Below are 17679 nucleotides of genomic sequence, written 5' to 3' on the forward strand. Positions count from 1 at the left end.
ATTTATATATATAGTATACATATATATAGTATATATACATAATATATACATATATATAAATATATATACATACATACATATATATATATATATATATATATATATATATATATATATATATATATATATATATATGTAAAGAATAACTTTTAATGAAAAAGTAACTTTGACATAGTCTTCCCTTGATCTGTGAGTTTAAGCTTTGGTCATCTGGACATTCATGTTTTGATCTCGAATAAAAAAAAACGAGCAATAGTTATTACGAAACACAGCTCGCACAGTCATTTCCCAACCAAATAAAAAATAGAAAGAATGTTCCATCTTTCCCTTGGGCTAAAATCCTGGACGTCCCAGAGACTGGGCCTGCAGCGCCTCTCTCGTATTTCAGGGGAAAAGTCGAGTAAAAACCCAGAATGCGAATTCCCTCTTCCCCAGGCTTGCATTTGGTTGCTTGCAGCGAGCAAATTGATGAAGACCATTTCTGCCTCAGTCTTTGCAGCGAGGAAAGAAGAGTCTTTTTCGCTCTTTCTTCCTGATTGGAGGTTTTGGAGAGCCGAGATTCAAATACGCGGAGGAAAGGAATTTGTTTGCTTTGCTTTTCTCTCTTTTTGGAGGGATAGCCGTCACGATGCTGAGCACTGGCTCTCTGAATTTGGATATATTTATATATATATATATATATATATATATATATATATATATATATATATAGAGAGAGAGAGAGAGAGAGAGAGAGAGAGAGAGAGAGAGAGAGAGAGAGAGAGAGAGAGCGAGCTCATCAGAATCACCTGTTTTGGTGGCCACTCGCAGATGGACAGATTTACGAGTGTGTTGGGTAAAATAGTGAATTATGTGTCTGGCAGTTGTTTGACTGAGGTGGATTGCTTCAGGGTGGTGAAGGGCATGTGGCTAACAGCCTCACTCGCAAAAGGCGGTAAAAGGCAGACGACAGATGGTGGGGATGAGGTGAACCCACCGCCCACCTTTGGAAGGTCCAACCAACCAAAGTGGGATCCATGGGTGAGTGGTGCAGTACTTTGGTTCACGTTGCTTGGTCCGTCGATCAGTCTGGGCTGACTGCCATTAGTCTATGCAATTGTAAATCAACAGCATAATCTGCTACGGTCGAGAAAAACGTTGTGGGGCTAACACTCTCCTCCCCAAACACTTGCTGAGCAATTAAATTGGAAACTAACACTCTTCTGGCGCCACCTCCCTACCAGCTAAAAGGGTTAAGTTAGAAAAAAATTTGTAACTGTGTATGTTTGTGCATGCGTGCAGGTGAACAAAGTAAAGCCTGTATACAACAGAAGTAGAAGTATAAGGTAACACCGTAGCAATTATATATGGATATAAAAGTTCAAGTCATGCAAATTGGGGTTGCTTTGATTACTGCACAATCATTTTCTTTTTTTTTTTTTGCCCTTTTTTCAGTCAACCTCTATATAGAGAAGGCAGATTAATGGTGACAGGTATTTTATTTTTGTGGTCTTTTTGTTATGAAACGAAAAAAATGTGACTTTACTATGGCGGACTTCCTTTTCCCCAATATTTTTCTTTTTCAAGTTTTCTAATAAGGCAAGAATTTTTCTGTCTTTCTGTCAGAACAGAAAGACTAAAATGAAACAAATAGGTACACGAACACATGTCTGCATCCTTTACGCACATATTGCCCAAATTTTAAAAAAATATTCTCGTATGAGGTAAGGAGAAGTTTCCATGAAAATTTCATTTTTTACAACTGTGTTCAGAATATCCTGAACACACACAAGCATATATATATATATATATATATATATATATATATATATATATATATATATATATATATATATATATATATATATATATATATATATATATATATATATATATATATATATATATATATATATATATATATACATATCTATCTATCTTATTATGATCTCGCCTCTCGAGATCGACAGGTTCTTTAAAATAAACAAGCAATTGGGCTGAAATGACTGACGAGAGATGACAAAAAGGAGGGAGGAGCTGAACAAAACCAAAAAGTTACCTTAAAATTAATTTATTTACAATAAAGTTATATACAGTACATATTTACAGTGAGTCACTTGGTTCAATTTAGAATAAACAATTAAATGGACTTTATTACAAGTGAATTAATCACTTAAAGGAGCAGCAACAATTAACTGGTCAGTAAAACATAAATGAGTCAAAAACATAATAAACATTAGCAGCACAAACAAGTGACCAGCACAATAATTACATTACATAAATTCAGAACAATAAATGATCAAAGCAATAAAATAAATTAAGAGTCAGTACATAAATGAACATATAAATGACCAAAAGCATCATAAGGATGAGCAGCTCAACAGACTTTACAAATGACCAACACAATAGGCATTAAACAGAGTCAGGAAGATCTACATATAAAACCAAATCAGTAAACATTACCAAAGCAAATTAATAAGCCATTCAAAAATATAAACAATACCCAGGCAGCAGAACTAAATACATAAACTGGCAGCTCAAAGGAACACTGCAGGACAACTCCGACAGAGTCGAAACGACAACCAACTTGTCCTCACGCACAGTGCTGACGTCCTCCTCCAGTACCGACGACCACGACAGAGCCGACACGGCAACCATCTCGTCCTCAAGAAACTCTCCGCTGCTCTGCTGCCAGGACCTGACTCGCAGGTACGGATACCTGCTGCTGCTGCTGCTGCTCCAGCTGGCTTGCTGCTACCCTCAACCTGACTCGTTGCTGCTATGAACCTGACTGACGAAGACTGACGCCATCAAACAGACGTCAACTCGCCAGCAAGAAAAACAAACAAAAACAAAGGAGGCAACAACCCACTAAGGGAACAACCGGCAAACGATTGTTCCTAACATATCCATATATATATATATGTATATGTATATATATATATATATATATATATATATATATATATATATATATACACGAGTATATATATATATATATATACACACACATATACATATATACGTACATATATATATATTGCTCCTCCTATTCCATATTTGTTATAAGTTCTAAGTACCGTTTCCTACGGCTAATACCACTAATAGTAACAATAACGATCAGAGTATCACTTCAATAACGACCTCAAACGTCAAACACCTGAATAACATAAGGGTCTTCAAGCCTCGGCCTACCACAGCTCCTCTAGCAGTAATTCTTCGCAACACTTCCGCCGAGGAAAAATGACTTTTACGGAAAGAGAAATACATATTTGTCTCTGATGGCCACCTGACGACTCTTCCAGCCATTTTGGGGCAGAACGATTTCCTCTGCGGGATCAGGCGAGACATGACACAGCGTCACGCCCCATCTGGGATGCTCTCTCTCGCATTTCGGGGGTGACACCAAGGCTGCGGGTTTCTCGTATCTCTTACCAAATGGTCCGTGGAGAGGGAGAGAGATGGGCGGGGGAGGGTTTGGGGAAGGCGGTTGTGATTTGTGGGGTAAGGGGTGAATTATTCGGGTTCGATGAACGGGAGGTCATGCTGTGATAAATTCAGTCATCTGACGTTGCTGAGGATTTAAAGGAAGTCCCGACCTTCATGGCAAAATGTTAGTTCCTCGTAATGTTCTTGTATTTAATTGTTTTCTTTCTTGTTTTAGTATATTGTCTAATAAATATATGAAAAGCCCACTTTAACAGTAAAGCAGTCCCATAAAGAACACGTTTACCAAAATAAACGAAAATGAGATCCAGAAATAAAACATTTCATGTAAAAAATCCTAAGTTTACATATGAGTCATATTCATTTTCCACCTGCATTCACTCATCTCGAAACCACAGAGGTGGATGGAAGCGGCTCATCCAAAACAGCGATCCCGCATAGAAACGGAACCAACGAGGATAAGAAGAAGAAGAAAAAGGAAAAGATTCACTTGTATAGAATTTAAGAATAAAGTCTTGTACCTCATTTTTGTTTAACTTGGTTATGGGCGCTCATCTTAGAATTGCTTAGCCGTTACAGTAGACCTTTCATATATTAGTTAGGCAATAAACTATAAACAAAGAAAGAGAGCAATGTATAAATGCAAGAATATTACAAGAAACTAAGTCTCTGGGATAGTGACTTTCGCTGGATATACAGCAACCGTCAAAATTCTGAATTTAGCGCAGCATGACCTTGCATTTCTCTCTCTCTCTCTCCCTCTCTCTCTCTCTCTCTCTCTCTCTCTCTCTCTCTCTCTCTCTCTCTCTCTCTCCCCACGGACCATTGAGGGCAGTTCCGGGAAAACTGCAGCCTTGGTGTCACCTGCGAAATGCGAGAGAGCATCCCAGACGGGGCATGACGCTATGTCATTTTTCGCCTGATCCCGCAGAGGAAATCGTTCTGAGCCAAAATGGCTGGAAGAGTCGTCAGGTAGACATCAAAGCCAAATAGATTTCTCTTTCTGAAAAAGTCATTTTCTATGGCGGAAGTGTTGCGAAGAATTACCATTGCGAGATGTCGTAGGTCGTAGGACGAGTTATCTGACGAGTGATATCGGTATTGACGCGGTACTTGTTGTTGTTACTATTAGAGGTATTTGTAATAGCAACAGACATTGTACTTTGAACATACAGTATAAGAGGAGTGACTCGTGAAAGATGAATTACAGTTTGCAGAGTAGCAGGAGAAGTGGCAATATGTACTTTAATTAAAATGTTAATAATGTAACAACAGCAGTGGCTGATTACCACAACAACAGCAATAACAAAAGTGATAATTACATTGATATTAATAATGATAAAAACCACAGTTTATTAGCCTACTATATCAAAGTTTCTTTCTTAACAAGAGGCAAGCAGAAAGACAATAGGAGAAAAAAAAGTTAAGTATATCTTAGTTTTACCAGACCACTGAGCTGATTAACAGCTCTCTTAAGGCTGGCCCGAAGGATTAGACTTATTTTACGTGGCTAAGAACCAACTGGTTACTTAGCAACGGGACCTACAGCTTATTGTGGAATCCGAACCACATTATAGCGAGAAATGAATTTCTATCACCAGAAATAAATTGCTCTAACTCTTCATCAGCCGGCCCGGGGAATTGAACTCCGGCCCATCGAGTGACAGTCTGAAGCTCAACCGACTCAGCCAAAGAAGGGCTGACAATAGGAGAGAGAGAGAGGTGTAATATAAAAATCAGCGTGTGAATGAAATAACTTTAAATTGCCTTGGCCTCTCTGAGCCAGTGATGTTCATAAATTTCTTCAAAGAGAAGACAAGATCTCCAGAGTAAAGCTCGCACCTAAAAACTCGTCCTCTGGGAGAAGTGTTTTATTATCTGGGTCAATTTGGAAGCATGAGACGACTTGGACCATCTGTGCTGACTGTTGTCTTACGCGGATTTCGCTTCGCTTTTAAGGGAACTTAATTCATTTATTATTTAATGGAACGAAATAGCTCCTGAGGTCTATACGCATGAAAATCGTCGAGAGTCGAGTCATTTTGCGAACCTTGAAGCCCTTTTAATAATTATTGCTGGCCGAATCCAACTTCTTCCGATCTGGTCACTAATATTATTCATACTTTCCTGTCTTGAAAGGTGATGGGGAAGGGCGCCTACAGACTTAAGATTTTATTCTTGACGCAATCCATCAGGAAGTGTTACACCCTCAATAGAATATTTTTGGTATCTTTTCTCTTCCTGCCCCCAGACATCGTTTCAAGTACTGTTTGCTTGTTCTGTCGTGGTAAAATATTAATATTGTTATTGTAAATTAGGTTCATTAGATTATTGTCATATTTCCAGACTGTCACTGGGACAGTAGCAATATAAAATTCAAGAAGTTTGACAGCCATGTGGAAGGACCATTGGGTATCGATGAAGATTAAGAGACAGACAACAGTGCATTTGGCACCTAAGGGATATTGCAAAGTATAATACAAAATTAAAGATAAAAAATTTCAAAAATAATGCGCATTGTAGACTCTGTTGTTCTAATCCCACCACTACATAGGGATATCTTTGTGCAAAAATTAAGTCTCTCGTGTTAGTTGAGGTGATGTGACACAAGCAGGAAAAAGGGAAATTTCGGTTTCACTACAAATATTGAATGTTGGGCTCAAAATCAGGCTGCAAGATATTGAAAGACGCCAGAAACCATGGCAGTGTTGTACGATTATTAGTGCCTCTTTGAAAGTTGGGCACAAAACTTTCTTGTGCTTTATCTTTCCCAGATCTCCACTCATCCCCAGCCTGCCTTTTCCTGGGTCTCATCCAGGTAGGTCTAGGTCCTCCATCTCTTCGGACACTCGCTGGAGCCCAGCTGACACTATCACGGTCTCTGACACTATCCGTAGCATCCTTCCGCTGCTTTTCCAGTGATCTGTTTCATTTCTTTGATTAATAATAAAAATGGTTATGCTCATCCCAAGCCGTTGCTCATGTAGGAGGATTTTAAGTTTAAGTGGGGTATTCTGTTAACAACCGCAATGCATTAAAATTAAGCAATGATCGATAGCAAGAATCCGTAGACTTTTCTGTTACAGAATTTACCTGCTTCTTATCTTAACTTTAGAGGAACGAGTTTCTCGTTCACTAACCTAGTATTTCACAAATATTTTTCTTACTTTTTTACCTGTTTTACTTGGAGTTGAGAAAAAAAATGTAAGACTTTGTTCCTTCATTTATTGCTGCGAATAATATCAGATTCCTCTAGCTAAACCCCTCACGCTAATCTGGTATCGCCATTTGGCACTTCTGTCGAACCGAGTTTTTTCATCCTCGATTCCATCCCGCACCGGAAAGTCTTCGAAAGAGCTCCTCCTGCCTTTGATCAAAAGCGCCAATTTATCTGTCATAAGACACAGACATCGAACATTACAGCTGAATATTTTCTTTCGGTATTTTGTAAATCTGTTTTGCTTCTCCTGGAGCGGCCTTTCGAAGATCCATAGTTTTGGAACGGATTGCTAACGTTCTATGAAATCGTATTTTTGCTATTTTCCATTTTATTTTCCTGTAAATGTTTGACATTTATTACTGTTGATTTGATAATGACTAAAAGTGAACACCTGTTAGATTCATGCAACGTTTGTTTTTAATTGCTAATGGTTTTGTCGAGCAGATAGGTAACGATGATTTGTTTCAAGAAATGGTTCTTATTACAACATATTAATAAAAATAAAAACTGTGTGAGTCTGCGGGAAAGATATTACGCTTTTTACCAGGCTTCATGATTGGAAATACAAACAAGCATAATAATAATAATAATAATAATAATAATAATAATAATAATAATAATAATAATAATAATAATAATAATAGTAATAATAATAAAGATATTAATAAAATTATTCTTATTGTTGTTATTGCAGTTATTATTTAAATAACAACAATGATGATGATGACTGATTATTTTTCCAAAAAAGTGTTGTAAAAATTTACTCCAGCGTAAGCATACTGTATTCTAAAGTTGTTCTTAATGATTTTATATTTTCCCTTAACGAATGCTCATCAATATAATCTTAATAATCATCACTTTCATCACTCTAGTTGCGATATTACAAATTTATATTTAAGAATTGCGTCACCTTTGTTTACTCCTTGTGTGGTTTTTACAATTTACTCTTTTGCTCTTATCTGAGAAATGGCATTAGTGTTGAAGCCTGTTTTTCCAGGTGAAAACGGAAAGGCCACACGAATAGCAAACTGAGGAAAGGCTCAAATGATAAGCCGAGAAATATAAATAATTATCACGTCTACTCTCTCTCTCTCTCTCTCTCTCTCTCTCTCTCTCTCTCTCTCTCTCTCTCTCTCTCTCTCTAACCTTTGATTTATCTGTCCGTCTGACTTTATTCTGTCCGCACATTTTTCTGTCCGCACTTTTTCCGCCCGCCCTCAGATCTTAAAAACTAATGAGGCTAAGAAGGCTGCAAATTAGCATGTTGATAATCCGTCCTCCAATCATCAAACACGCCAAATTGCAGCCCTCTAGCCTCGGTAGTTTTTATTTTATTTAAGGTTAGATTTAGCCATAATCGTGCTTCTGGCAACTATATAGGATAGGCCACCACCGGGCCGTGGTCAAAGTTTCATGGGCCGCAGCTCATACGGCATTATATCGAGACCACCGAAAGATATATCTGTTTTCGGTGGCCGTGATTATACGCTGTAACCTTCGGCACATTTTTTACTTGTTTTCTCTCTCTCTCCCTCCAAAAGCTCCAGATGCCTTTCGAAGCATTTCTCAGAAAAGGAATATTGTACAGAAGAGAGGAATAAAAGGATGTCTTATAAAAAGAAATGAATATTTCATATAAGCTCCACTGTTTGTGGGGAACTCTGTGACGTGAAGGAAATTAACGTCTTCTGTTCCTTTGATGTGACTTCGACCGATAGAAAATGGGATTTTGTTTGGGACGTTTTTGGTGAACTTTGTTCGGATGATGAAAAGGAATGACATTTTCAGTGTTCTGTTTCGTATTTAGTGTAATTTTGTCCTCTCTACTCTTTGGCTCTTATTTTCCATCCGAAGAGATTGTTTGAAATGTAAGGTTGCTACCATGTTGCAAAGGTAGATGGTATATATATATATATATATATATATATATATATATATATATATATATATATATATATATATATATATATATATATATATATATATATATATATATATATATATATATTAATATATATAATATATATATATATATATATATTAATATATATAATATATATATACATATATATATATATATATATATATATATATATATATATATATATATATATATATATATATATATAGTACTTCCACAAAGGACCTCAATAATACGGGTGGTTCAAAAAAGGAAATCGTTCATTCCCAAGCATTCAGGAGGAAACGAGGGGCAGGAAAACTGTAGGAATTCCAAAAAAAGCATGATTAAACCCCTTAACAGGGGGTTAGAACACTAGATTGGTATGGAATTATATAAATACACTAAGTAAAATATCGTAAAATACCGCTTGCCAGGAGGGGGATGAGAGGAAGATTGTAGGGGGGGGGGGAGGTTTACGCTACTCCAAGTAACAACTGTGGCGAGACACACTACGGACAGACTAGCAACACATGCAAGGAAAGTGCCAAACAGGACAGACATAACATCAGATATTTCGATCAGGCCTCAGCCATGGCAAAACATAGCTGAGAAAGGAACCACGGAGTGGATTGGGTTCAAATGAATTTCGTGTTTCTTAACAGGGACAAAAATATTCGCTTCATAGTAGAAATCGCTCTCATGACGTGTTCCACGAAGACTGTGGAAAGAAACACAGGAAAAAGCTATGACAATTCTATAACGTTTGGTATAGTTTACGAAGTCGTGGGAAAAAAAGGCTGAATAAACACATGGATAGGATTAGCCGAGTTAATGAATATTCCGAAGGAGAAAGGATGCAGCTGCGAAGGTCACAGGGAGGCGACGCCCGCAGGACGAGACCTAATGCCCAGGTCATAGGCCCGGATTGGAAGTAAGCCGTTGACGATCTTGTGCTTATATATACGTCTGACATGTTTGGGTTTGTTCATTACCTGGTTCCTTGAAGATGGAGGCAGACGAGCCTTTGAAAGCTTGGGAATAAAGAATCTCCTCTTTTGGACCTTCCGTATTATTGAGATCCTCTGTAAAAGTAATAACTCCATGCAGAATGGATTTGTGTTGCTTGGAGCATGTATATATAATACTGTGTGTGTATATATATATATATATATATATATATATATATATATATATATATATATATATATATATATATATATATATATATATATATATATATAATGTATTTATATGTGTATGTGCTTCAGTGTAAGTTTCTGTGCGTATGTATTTATACTACAATAAATAAAACCTTTATACTTACAAACGTTCCGTTTTCCAATTTTTATCATATAAAAGTCATCTACAAAACTCAGCATAACCTTTTTACGCGTCAAACCTGTTCAATGAAAAGATTTCTCTTGCGTAAAAATAGATTAATTTTTTAACTGTATCAGTTCCTCTCTCTTTTTTTTCTTTTTTTGTGGAGAGAGAAATAAATAGAATTTTCCCCCTGCCCACTGAAATGCTGACAAATTCAGTTTTCGATTACAGCAGGCGAACCCTAAACTCTTTTTGAAACGTCAAAAATTAATAGTTGACAATTTTTGATCCTGAGGACTTATCAAAATGCGGTTTTTCGTTGTCGCTACGAATTTATTTGTATAAAAATGAATATTCTTTTACTAATGCTTTTGTAGCATTACTCAATTTTTGAAAATGGAAGTGCAAAAACATTTCATATCAAATCTGGGAGATTCAAACAATTTCGAAACTTGGTGAATAATCCCAGATGCTTGACCACTGCCGTGATCGTGCAGCATGAAAAACGGTCAAACTCCTCACCAACACTGAACTCATTATAAAAAATGGTCAAACGATACTCATTTTGGCATTTTTTCCACAAGAAATAGGAGGGTTAAGCGAATAAGTCGCATATTCACCAATTAAAATACCTTAAATGCACGACATTATGGAAAACAGGAAATGGCCTATTTTAATAGATCTGTGGCATACTTTCAACCAATTCCTTACGGAATAATCTCCGCGCGGGACAGTGTAGTCAGTACACCTCACGTGGTGCACTGTAGTCATAACTAGAGGGTGTTAGCAGCGTCCCTTCACCCTAGGTGCACCATGTATTTAGCCTTTCAATTTACCTCCGTTCCCGCTTGCTATCCAGCACCTCCAACGGTTACTTCTTATGTAACTTCGTAGTTCTCTCCCAATTCCACTTTTAGACCTTAGTATTTCATCTCCTTTATTTTCTGTACCTCTTCTTCTCGCTGTCCAACCACTCCAAATTCCTCTTGTCACTGTCTTAAGGCCCGAATGGCAGAAAGTGCCCCATTGCTTGTCCTGACAGCATAAGTTTCATAAAATCAGATCTTAGGGATCATAATTTCTTCGGAAATTCAATTGCAGAACCTGGATGAAATATCTCGACTTGAACGCATACTGATGAGCTTCACTCATACAGTAAATAGGCAGAGAACAATGTTTCTAGATGAATGCAGTTATAAAATATTAATTTTATATGAGGAATGGAAATATGCACCTTAAAATTATAATTTTGCAGTCGCACGTGCTTCAGGTGCAGGTACAGTTCGTTTTTGGTCCTCATTGCAGGGCCAGGGAATTTCCAGCAGTCCCCCAACTACCTTCCATTCTCCAGCCTCAGGTGCAGGTCCAGTTCGTTTTTCGGTCCTCATTGCAGGGCCATGGAATTTCCAGCAGCCCCTCCAACTGCCTTCCATTCTCCAGCCTCGGGTGCAGGTCCAGTTCGTTTTTGGTCGTCATTGCAGGGCCATGGAATTTCCAGCAGTCCCCCAACTGCCTTCCATTCTCCACCCTCGGGTGCAGGTCCAGTTCGTTTTTAGTCGTCCTCGCAGGGCCAAGGAATTTCCAGCAACCCCCACCCTGCCTTCCATTCTCCTGCCTCGGGTGCAGGTCCACTTCGTTTTTTTTCCTCATTGCAGGACCAGGGAATTTCCAGCAGTCCCCCATCTGCCTTCCATTCTCCAGCCTCGGGTGCAGGTCCAGTTTGTTTTTGGTCCTCATTGCAAAGCCAAGGAATTTCCAGCAGTCCCCCAACTGCCTTCCATTCTCCAGCCTCGTTTCTTGTCCTCATTGCAGGGACAAGGAATTTCCAGCAGTCCCCCAACTGCATTCTACTCTCCATCCTCTGGTGCAGGTCCAGTTCGTTTTTGGACGTCATTGCAGGGCCAGGGAATTTCCAGTAGTCCCCCAACTGCCTCTCATTCTCCAGCCTCGGGTGCAGGTCCTGTTGGTTTTTTGTCCTCATTGCAGGACCAGGGAATTTCCAGCAGTCCCCCAACTGCTTTCCATTCTCCAGACTCGGGTGAAGGTCCAGTTCGTTTTTTGTAGTCATTGCGTGTGGGTTTTTGTCCTTATTGCAGGGCCAGGGAATTTCCAGCAGTCCCCCAACTGCCTTCCATTCTCCAGCCTCGGGTAAAGGTCCTCTTAGTTTTTTGTCCTCATTGTAAGGCCAGGGAATTTCCAGCAGTCCCTCAACTGCCTTCCATTCTCCAGACTCAGGTGCAGGTCCAGTTCGTTTTTTGTCCTCATTGCATGGCCAGGGAATTTCCAGCGGTCCCCCAACTGCCTTTCATTCTCCAACCTCAGGTGCAGATCCAGTTCGTTTTTTGTCCTCATTGAAGGGCCAGGGAATTTCCAGCAGTCCCCCAACTGCCTTCTATTCTCCAGCCTCGGGTGAAGGTCCAGTTTGTTTTGTGTCCTCATTGCATGGCCATGGAATATCCAGCAGTCACCCAACTGCATTCCATTCTCCAGCCTCAGGTGCAGGTCCAGTTTGTTTTTTGTCCTCATTGCAGGGCTAGGGAATTTCCAGCAGCCCCCCAACTGCCTTCCATTCTCCAGCCTCGGGTGCAGGTCCAGTTCGTTTTTTGGTCGTCATTGCAGGGCCAGGGAATTTCCAGCAGCCCCCAACTTCTTTCCATTCTCCAGCGTCAAGTGCAGGTAAATTTCGTTTTTGGTCGTCATTGCAGGGCCAGGGAATTTCCAGCATCCCCCTAACTGCCTCCCATTCTCCAGTCTCGGGTGCAAGTCCAGTTCGGTTTTTTGCCCTCATTGCAGGGCCATGGAATTTCCAGCAGTCCCCACCCTGCCTTCCATTCTCCAGCCTCGGGTGCAGGTCCAGTTCGTTTTTTGTCCTCGTTACAGGGCCACGGAATTTCCAGCAGTCCCCTATCTGCCTTCCATTCTCCAGCCTCGGGTGCATGTCCAGTTCGCTTTGTCCTCATTGCAGGGCCAGGGAATTTTCGGCAGTCCCCCAACTGCCTTCCATTCTTCAGACTCGGATGAAAGTCCAGTTCGTTTTTTTTCTTCATTGCAGGGCGAAGGAATTTCCAGCAGTCCCCCAACTGCCTTCCATTCTCAGCCTCGGGCGCAGGTCCTGTTTGCTTTTTGTTGTCATTGCAGGGCCAGGGAATTTCCAGCAGCCCCCCAACTGCCTTCCATTCTCCAGCCTCGGGTGCAGATCCAGTTCGTTTTTTGTCCTCGTTGCATGGCCAGGGAATTTCCAGCAGTCCCACAACTGCCTTCCATTCTCCAGCCTTGGGTGCAGGTCCAGTTCGTTTTTTGTCCTCATTGCGTGGCCAGGGAATTTTCAGCAGTCCCCCAACTGCCTTTCATTCTCCAGCCTCGTATGCAGGTCCAATTCGTTTTTTGTCCTCATTGCCGGGCCAGGGAATTTCCAGCAGTCCCCCAGCTGCCTTTCATTCTCCAGTCTCAGGTGTAGTTCCAGCTCGTTTTTGGTAGTCCTTGCAGGGCCAGGGAATTTCCAGCAGTCCCCCCGCTGCCTTCCATTCTCCAGCCTCGGGTGCAGGTCCTGTTGGTTTTTTGTCCTCATTGCAGGACCAGGGAATTTCCAGTAGTCCCCCAACTGCCTTCATTCTCCATCCTCGGGTAAAGGTCCTGTTGGTTTTTTGTCCTCATTGCAGGGCCAGGGAATTTCCAGCAGTCCCCCAACTGCCTTCCATTCTCCAGCCTCGGGTGAAGGTCCAGTTCATTTTTTGTCCTCATTGCTTGTCCAGGGAATTTCCAGCAGTCCCCCAACTGCCTTCCATTCTCCAGCCTCGAGTGCTATTCCAGTTCATTTTTTGTCCTCATTGCAGGGCCAGGGAATTTCCAGCAGTCCCCCAACTGCCTTCCATTCTCCAGCCTGGGGTGAAGGTCCAGTTCATTTTTTGTCGTCATTGCAGGACCAAGGAATTTCCAGCAGTCCCCCAACTGCCTCCCATTCTCCAGCCTCGAGTGCAGGTCCATTTCTTTTTTTTGTCCTCGTTGCAGGGCCATGGAATTTCCAGCAGTCCCCCAACTGCCTTCCATTCTCCAGCCTCGGGTGCAGGTCCAGTTCGTTTTTTGGTCGTCATTGCAGGTCCATGGAATTTCCAGCAGCCCCCCAACTTCTTCCCATTCTCCAGCCTCGGAGTGCAGGTCCATTTCGTTTTTGGTCGTCATTGCAGGGCCATGGAATTTCCAGCAGCCCCCCAACTGCCTCCCCTTTTGCCAATCTCGGGTGCAAGTCCAATTCGGTTTTTGGCCCTCATTGCAGGGCCATGGAATTTCCAGCAGCCTCCCAACTGTCTTCCATCCTCCAGCCTCGGGTGCAGGTCCAGTTCGTTTTTTGTCCTCGTTACAGGGCCAGGGAATTTCCAGTAGTCCCCCATCTGCCTTCCATTCTCCAGCCTCGGGTGCAGGTCCAGTTCGTTTTTTGTCCTCATTGCAGGGTCAGGGAATTTCCAGTAGTCCCCCAACTGCCTTCCATTTTCCAGCCTCGGGTGCAGATCCTGTTCGTTTTTTTTCTTCATTGCAGGGCCAGGGAATTTCCAAAAGTCCCACAACTACCTTCCATTCTCCAGCCTCGGGTGCAGGTCTTGTTCGTTTTTGTCCTCATTGCATGGCCATGGAATTTCCAGCAGTCCCGCAACTGCCTTCCATTCTCCAGCCTCTGTATGCAGGTCCAGTTCGTTTTTTGTCCTCATTGCGTGGCCAGGGAATTTCCAGCAGTCCCCCAACTGCCTTCCATTCTCCAGCCTCGGGTGCAGGTCCAGTTCGTTTTTTGTCGTCATTGCAGGGGGCCAAGGAATTTCCAGCAGTCCCCCAACTGCCTACCATTCTCCAGCCTCAGGTGAAGTTCCAGTTCGTTTTTTGTCCTCATTGATGGCTAGGGAATTTCCAGCAGTCCCCCAACTGCCTTCTATTCTCCAGCCTCGGGTGAAGGTCCAGTTCGTTTTTTGTCCTCATTGCATGGCTAGGGAATTTTCAGCAGTCCCCCAACTGCCTTCTATTCTCCAGCCTCGGGTGAAGGTCCAGTTCGTTTTTTGTCGTCATTGCAGGGCCAAGGAATTTCCAGCAGTCCCCCAACTGCCTTCCATTCTCCAGCTTCGGGTGAAGGTCCAGTTCGTTTTTTGTCCTCATTACATGGCTAGGGAATTTCCAGCAGTCCCCCAACTGCCTTCTATTCTCCAGCCTCGGGTGAAGGTCCAGTTCGTTTTATGTCCTCATTGCAAGGCCAGGGAATTTCCAGCAGTCCCTCAAGTGCCTTCCATTCTCCAGCCTCGGGTGAAGGTCCAGTTTGTTTTGTGTCCTCATTGCATGGCCATGGAATATCCAGCAGTCACCCAACTGCATTCCATTCTCCAGCCTCAGGTGCAGGTCCAGTTTGTTTTTTGTCCTCATTGCAGGGCTAGGGAATTTCCAGTAGTTTGGCTCTTAATCTCCTTCCAGACATGTCGCCACCTTCGGCTTCCTTCGTCCTGTCGTCTGCTCTGGCTGATTCTCCGGTGTGCTCCTCGTCGGATGGCTTTTCTTCCACTTTCCTCAGAAGATTCTGGAGTTGTTGCTACATCTTCTTGTTCCTCTCCTGTTCTTTGCGCATCTCTTTCTGCAGTGCTTCTTGCCCCTCTGGTAATCTTTGCATTTCCCCTATAGCTTTGCCGTATTCTGATCTTCCTTCTGGTTTTCGTCCTTTTTCCCTTTCCTGCTTTGTTTCAGCGTGTTCATCATCATCTTGTTGTTGTTTATAAACGCGTAATTTCAGTGTTTCTATCTGAGACCGCAGGAGTGTGTTCTCTCGACTGTCACTATCGAGAACTTGCTTCATCTGTGCAGTTTCTCTCTCCTCGAGTGCCACCTCGTGTTCGAGAGCGAGAACATCCTCTTGTGGACCTTTGAGCCTGGCTTCGTAGTCTGATTATTTTGAGTAACCTGGAGTTTTCTGCTTCCACATTATTCACATTTTCCTCCAGGGCCAACATTTCCTTCTCATCGCTGGCCAGTTTCACGGCTTTCCGAGCGATGTCGGCTTTCAGCAGATTGATTTCATCAATCTGCTGAATCAATATATATGTCATATTTCATTTATGCCACATTTAAAGAAACTACGTTTCTTAGTAAATCTAAGATAATTCCCAATTTGTATATCTGTATCGATCATGAAAGGAAGGCTATTGTGAAATCTCCGTTTGGTCAAACCAGACGCAAACGTCATCAATAAGTACCTGTGTAGTGCTTTAAGACAGTGCGTCATCATACATTAGCATTCGTTTGCATAAACTCAGCGTTCTCCTTTTGCTCAGAGCTGGAGGCAAATGTCACGTAGCCGTGGGAAGTTCTTGGGAACGAGGTCATATGTTTGTTCGTATGTGTGCATCTTAGTCTTGCTATGTAAAAGTGTGACAGCTTAGATATTAGATCGACATGGGAGATCATCCTATGCAGACCAATTGTATTCTGTGTATATAAGTCTTTATACGAAATACAAGAAAAACCACTATGGAGTTTGTCTGAAATCCTGCAGAACATTGGTCTGATCTTCCAAAAACAGTCTTATTCTACAACCATGAAGAAACTGAAGATGTCATAACCAAACTCTGACTGAGTTCCAAACACAGTCCTTATAACCAAACACCTGGAGGAATTTCTGATGAAATACCTTCACACAACAGTGGTGGCAAAACACACACACAATCAGCGGTCACAACAGAGCTTTCTGGCAGCACCTCTACATGGCGTCTACATTGGTAAACGGAAGCTCCGATACGGCGAGATGCCCAAAAAACCATAGACAATTGTCATCTTCATAAACAATGGTTACAAGCAGACGGAAAGAAAACATTCAACAACGAAAAAGCGAGGAAAACATCTGACCTTCACAACACATCTACCCCAACGCATGGCAGAGAGAGAGAAAAATCTACACAAATCTACGCAACATTGCACATCAACACTCCACGTTGTTCCCTGAGGGTTTCTGCAATCAACATTCATCAACATAAGAAGTTCAACATCCACGATAACATCCCTTCGATGACGTGTATCTAGCCAGACGGAAGTTGGACAGCAGAGGAACCTCGTCGACCTACTTACCAGAATCCAATAAAAAGCTAAGTACAGCCATTATTTATAACAGTTGGTATATTCATTTACAGTGTTCGGGTCTCGAGTGGCAGGTTGCTGATATAAGGTGAGCAGTGCCGTAGATTAATACCTTTGCCTTGCAGACGTAGCGGTTCCTGATACCTCATTTTTTCATACTTTTGTGTCCTTTTATTTTTACGCCTGACACATTGTTAACTCTGTTCTTTTTCAGGAAAGTGCATTTATTACCTTTCATTATTGTATTTTATGATGCATTTTTCATAAGTGATGTTATTTTTAGCGGTTATATGAATCTCGGTTGTTATTTACTTGCGTTCCTGGTTTAGATTTATGAGGTTACGTAGCGGCCGTGTTTATTCATATAGGTTTCAAGATCACTTAGAGAGTAGGCGTGCGGATAGGAAACTTAGTAGGAAAATGACTCCTCCAACCCCAAGTGGGAGTGACCCCACCACTTCCCCACAGAATCCTGTACTTACGGTAGTTAATGCTAGATCGCCAATTGTACCATTCGCAGGTCGTGTCAATGGATTTTTGACGCAGGGTGTCGAATCTTGGATTTCGTCTATAGACGTACACCTCACGGCAAAATCCATTACCGATCCGGCTTTACAATTGCAAGAGGCAAAGAGTTTCATAGATTTTGCTAAGGGAGATGCAGGTGCATACTTGCAGGGGAATATCTTTTAAAGAAACAAACACTTGG

At 41.5% G+C, this 17679-nt stretch overlaps 1 protein-coding gene across 1 annotated transcript in view; it reads left to right on the plus strand.

Annotated features, from left to right (window-relative positions):
* The window catches only part of LOC136839656 (uncharacterized), a 38995-nt gene extending 23973 nt beyond the window's left edge, over positions 1-15022 (plus strand). Inside the window, exons 2-10 of the mRNA XM_067105981.1 lie at positions 11178-11416; positions 11685-11921; positions 12230-12292; positions 12410-12548; positions 12925-13160; positions 13359-13496; positions 13881-13943; positions 14146-14721; positions 14849-15022. Coding sequence (XP_066962082.1) covers positions 11178-11416; positions 11685-11921; positions 12230-12292; positions 12410-12548; positions 12925-13160; positions 13359-13496; positions 13881-13943; positions 14146-14721; positions 14849-15022 — 1865 coding nt within the window. The remainder of the gene's footprint in view (positions 1-11177; positions 11417-11684; positions 11922-12229; positions 12293-12409; positions 12549-12924; positions 13161-13358; positions 13497-13880; positions 13944-14145; positions 14722-14848) is intronic.
* Positions 15023-17679: the final 2657 nt, after the last annotated feature.

Source organism: Macrobrachium rosenbergii, chromosome 1, assembly GCF_040412425.1.
Source record: "Macrobrachium rosenbergii isolate ZJJX-2024 chromosome 1, ASM4041242v1, whole genome shotgun sequence".
Taxonomy (NCBI): domain Eukaryota; kingdom Metazoa; phylum Arthropoda; class Malacostraca; order Decapoda; family Palaemonidae; genus Macrobrachium; species Macrobrachium rosenbergii.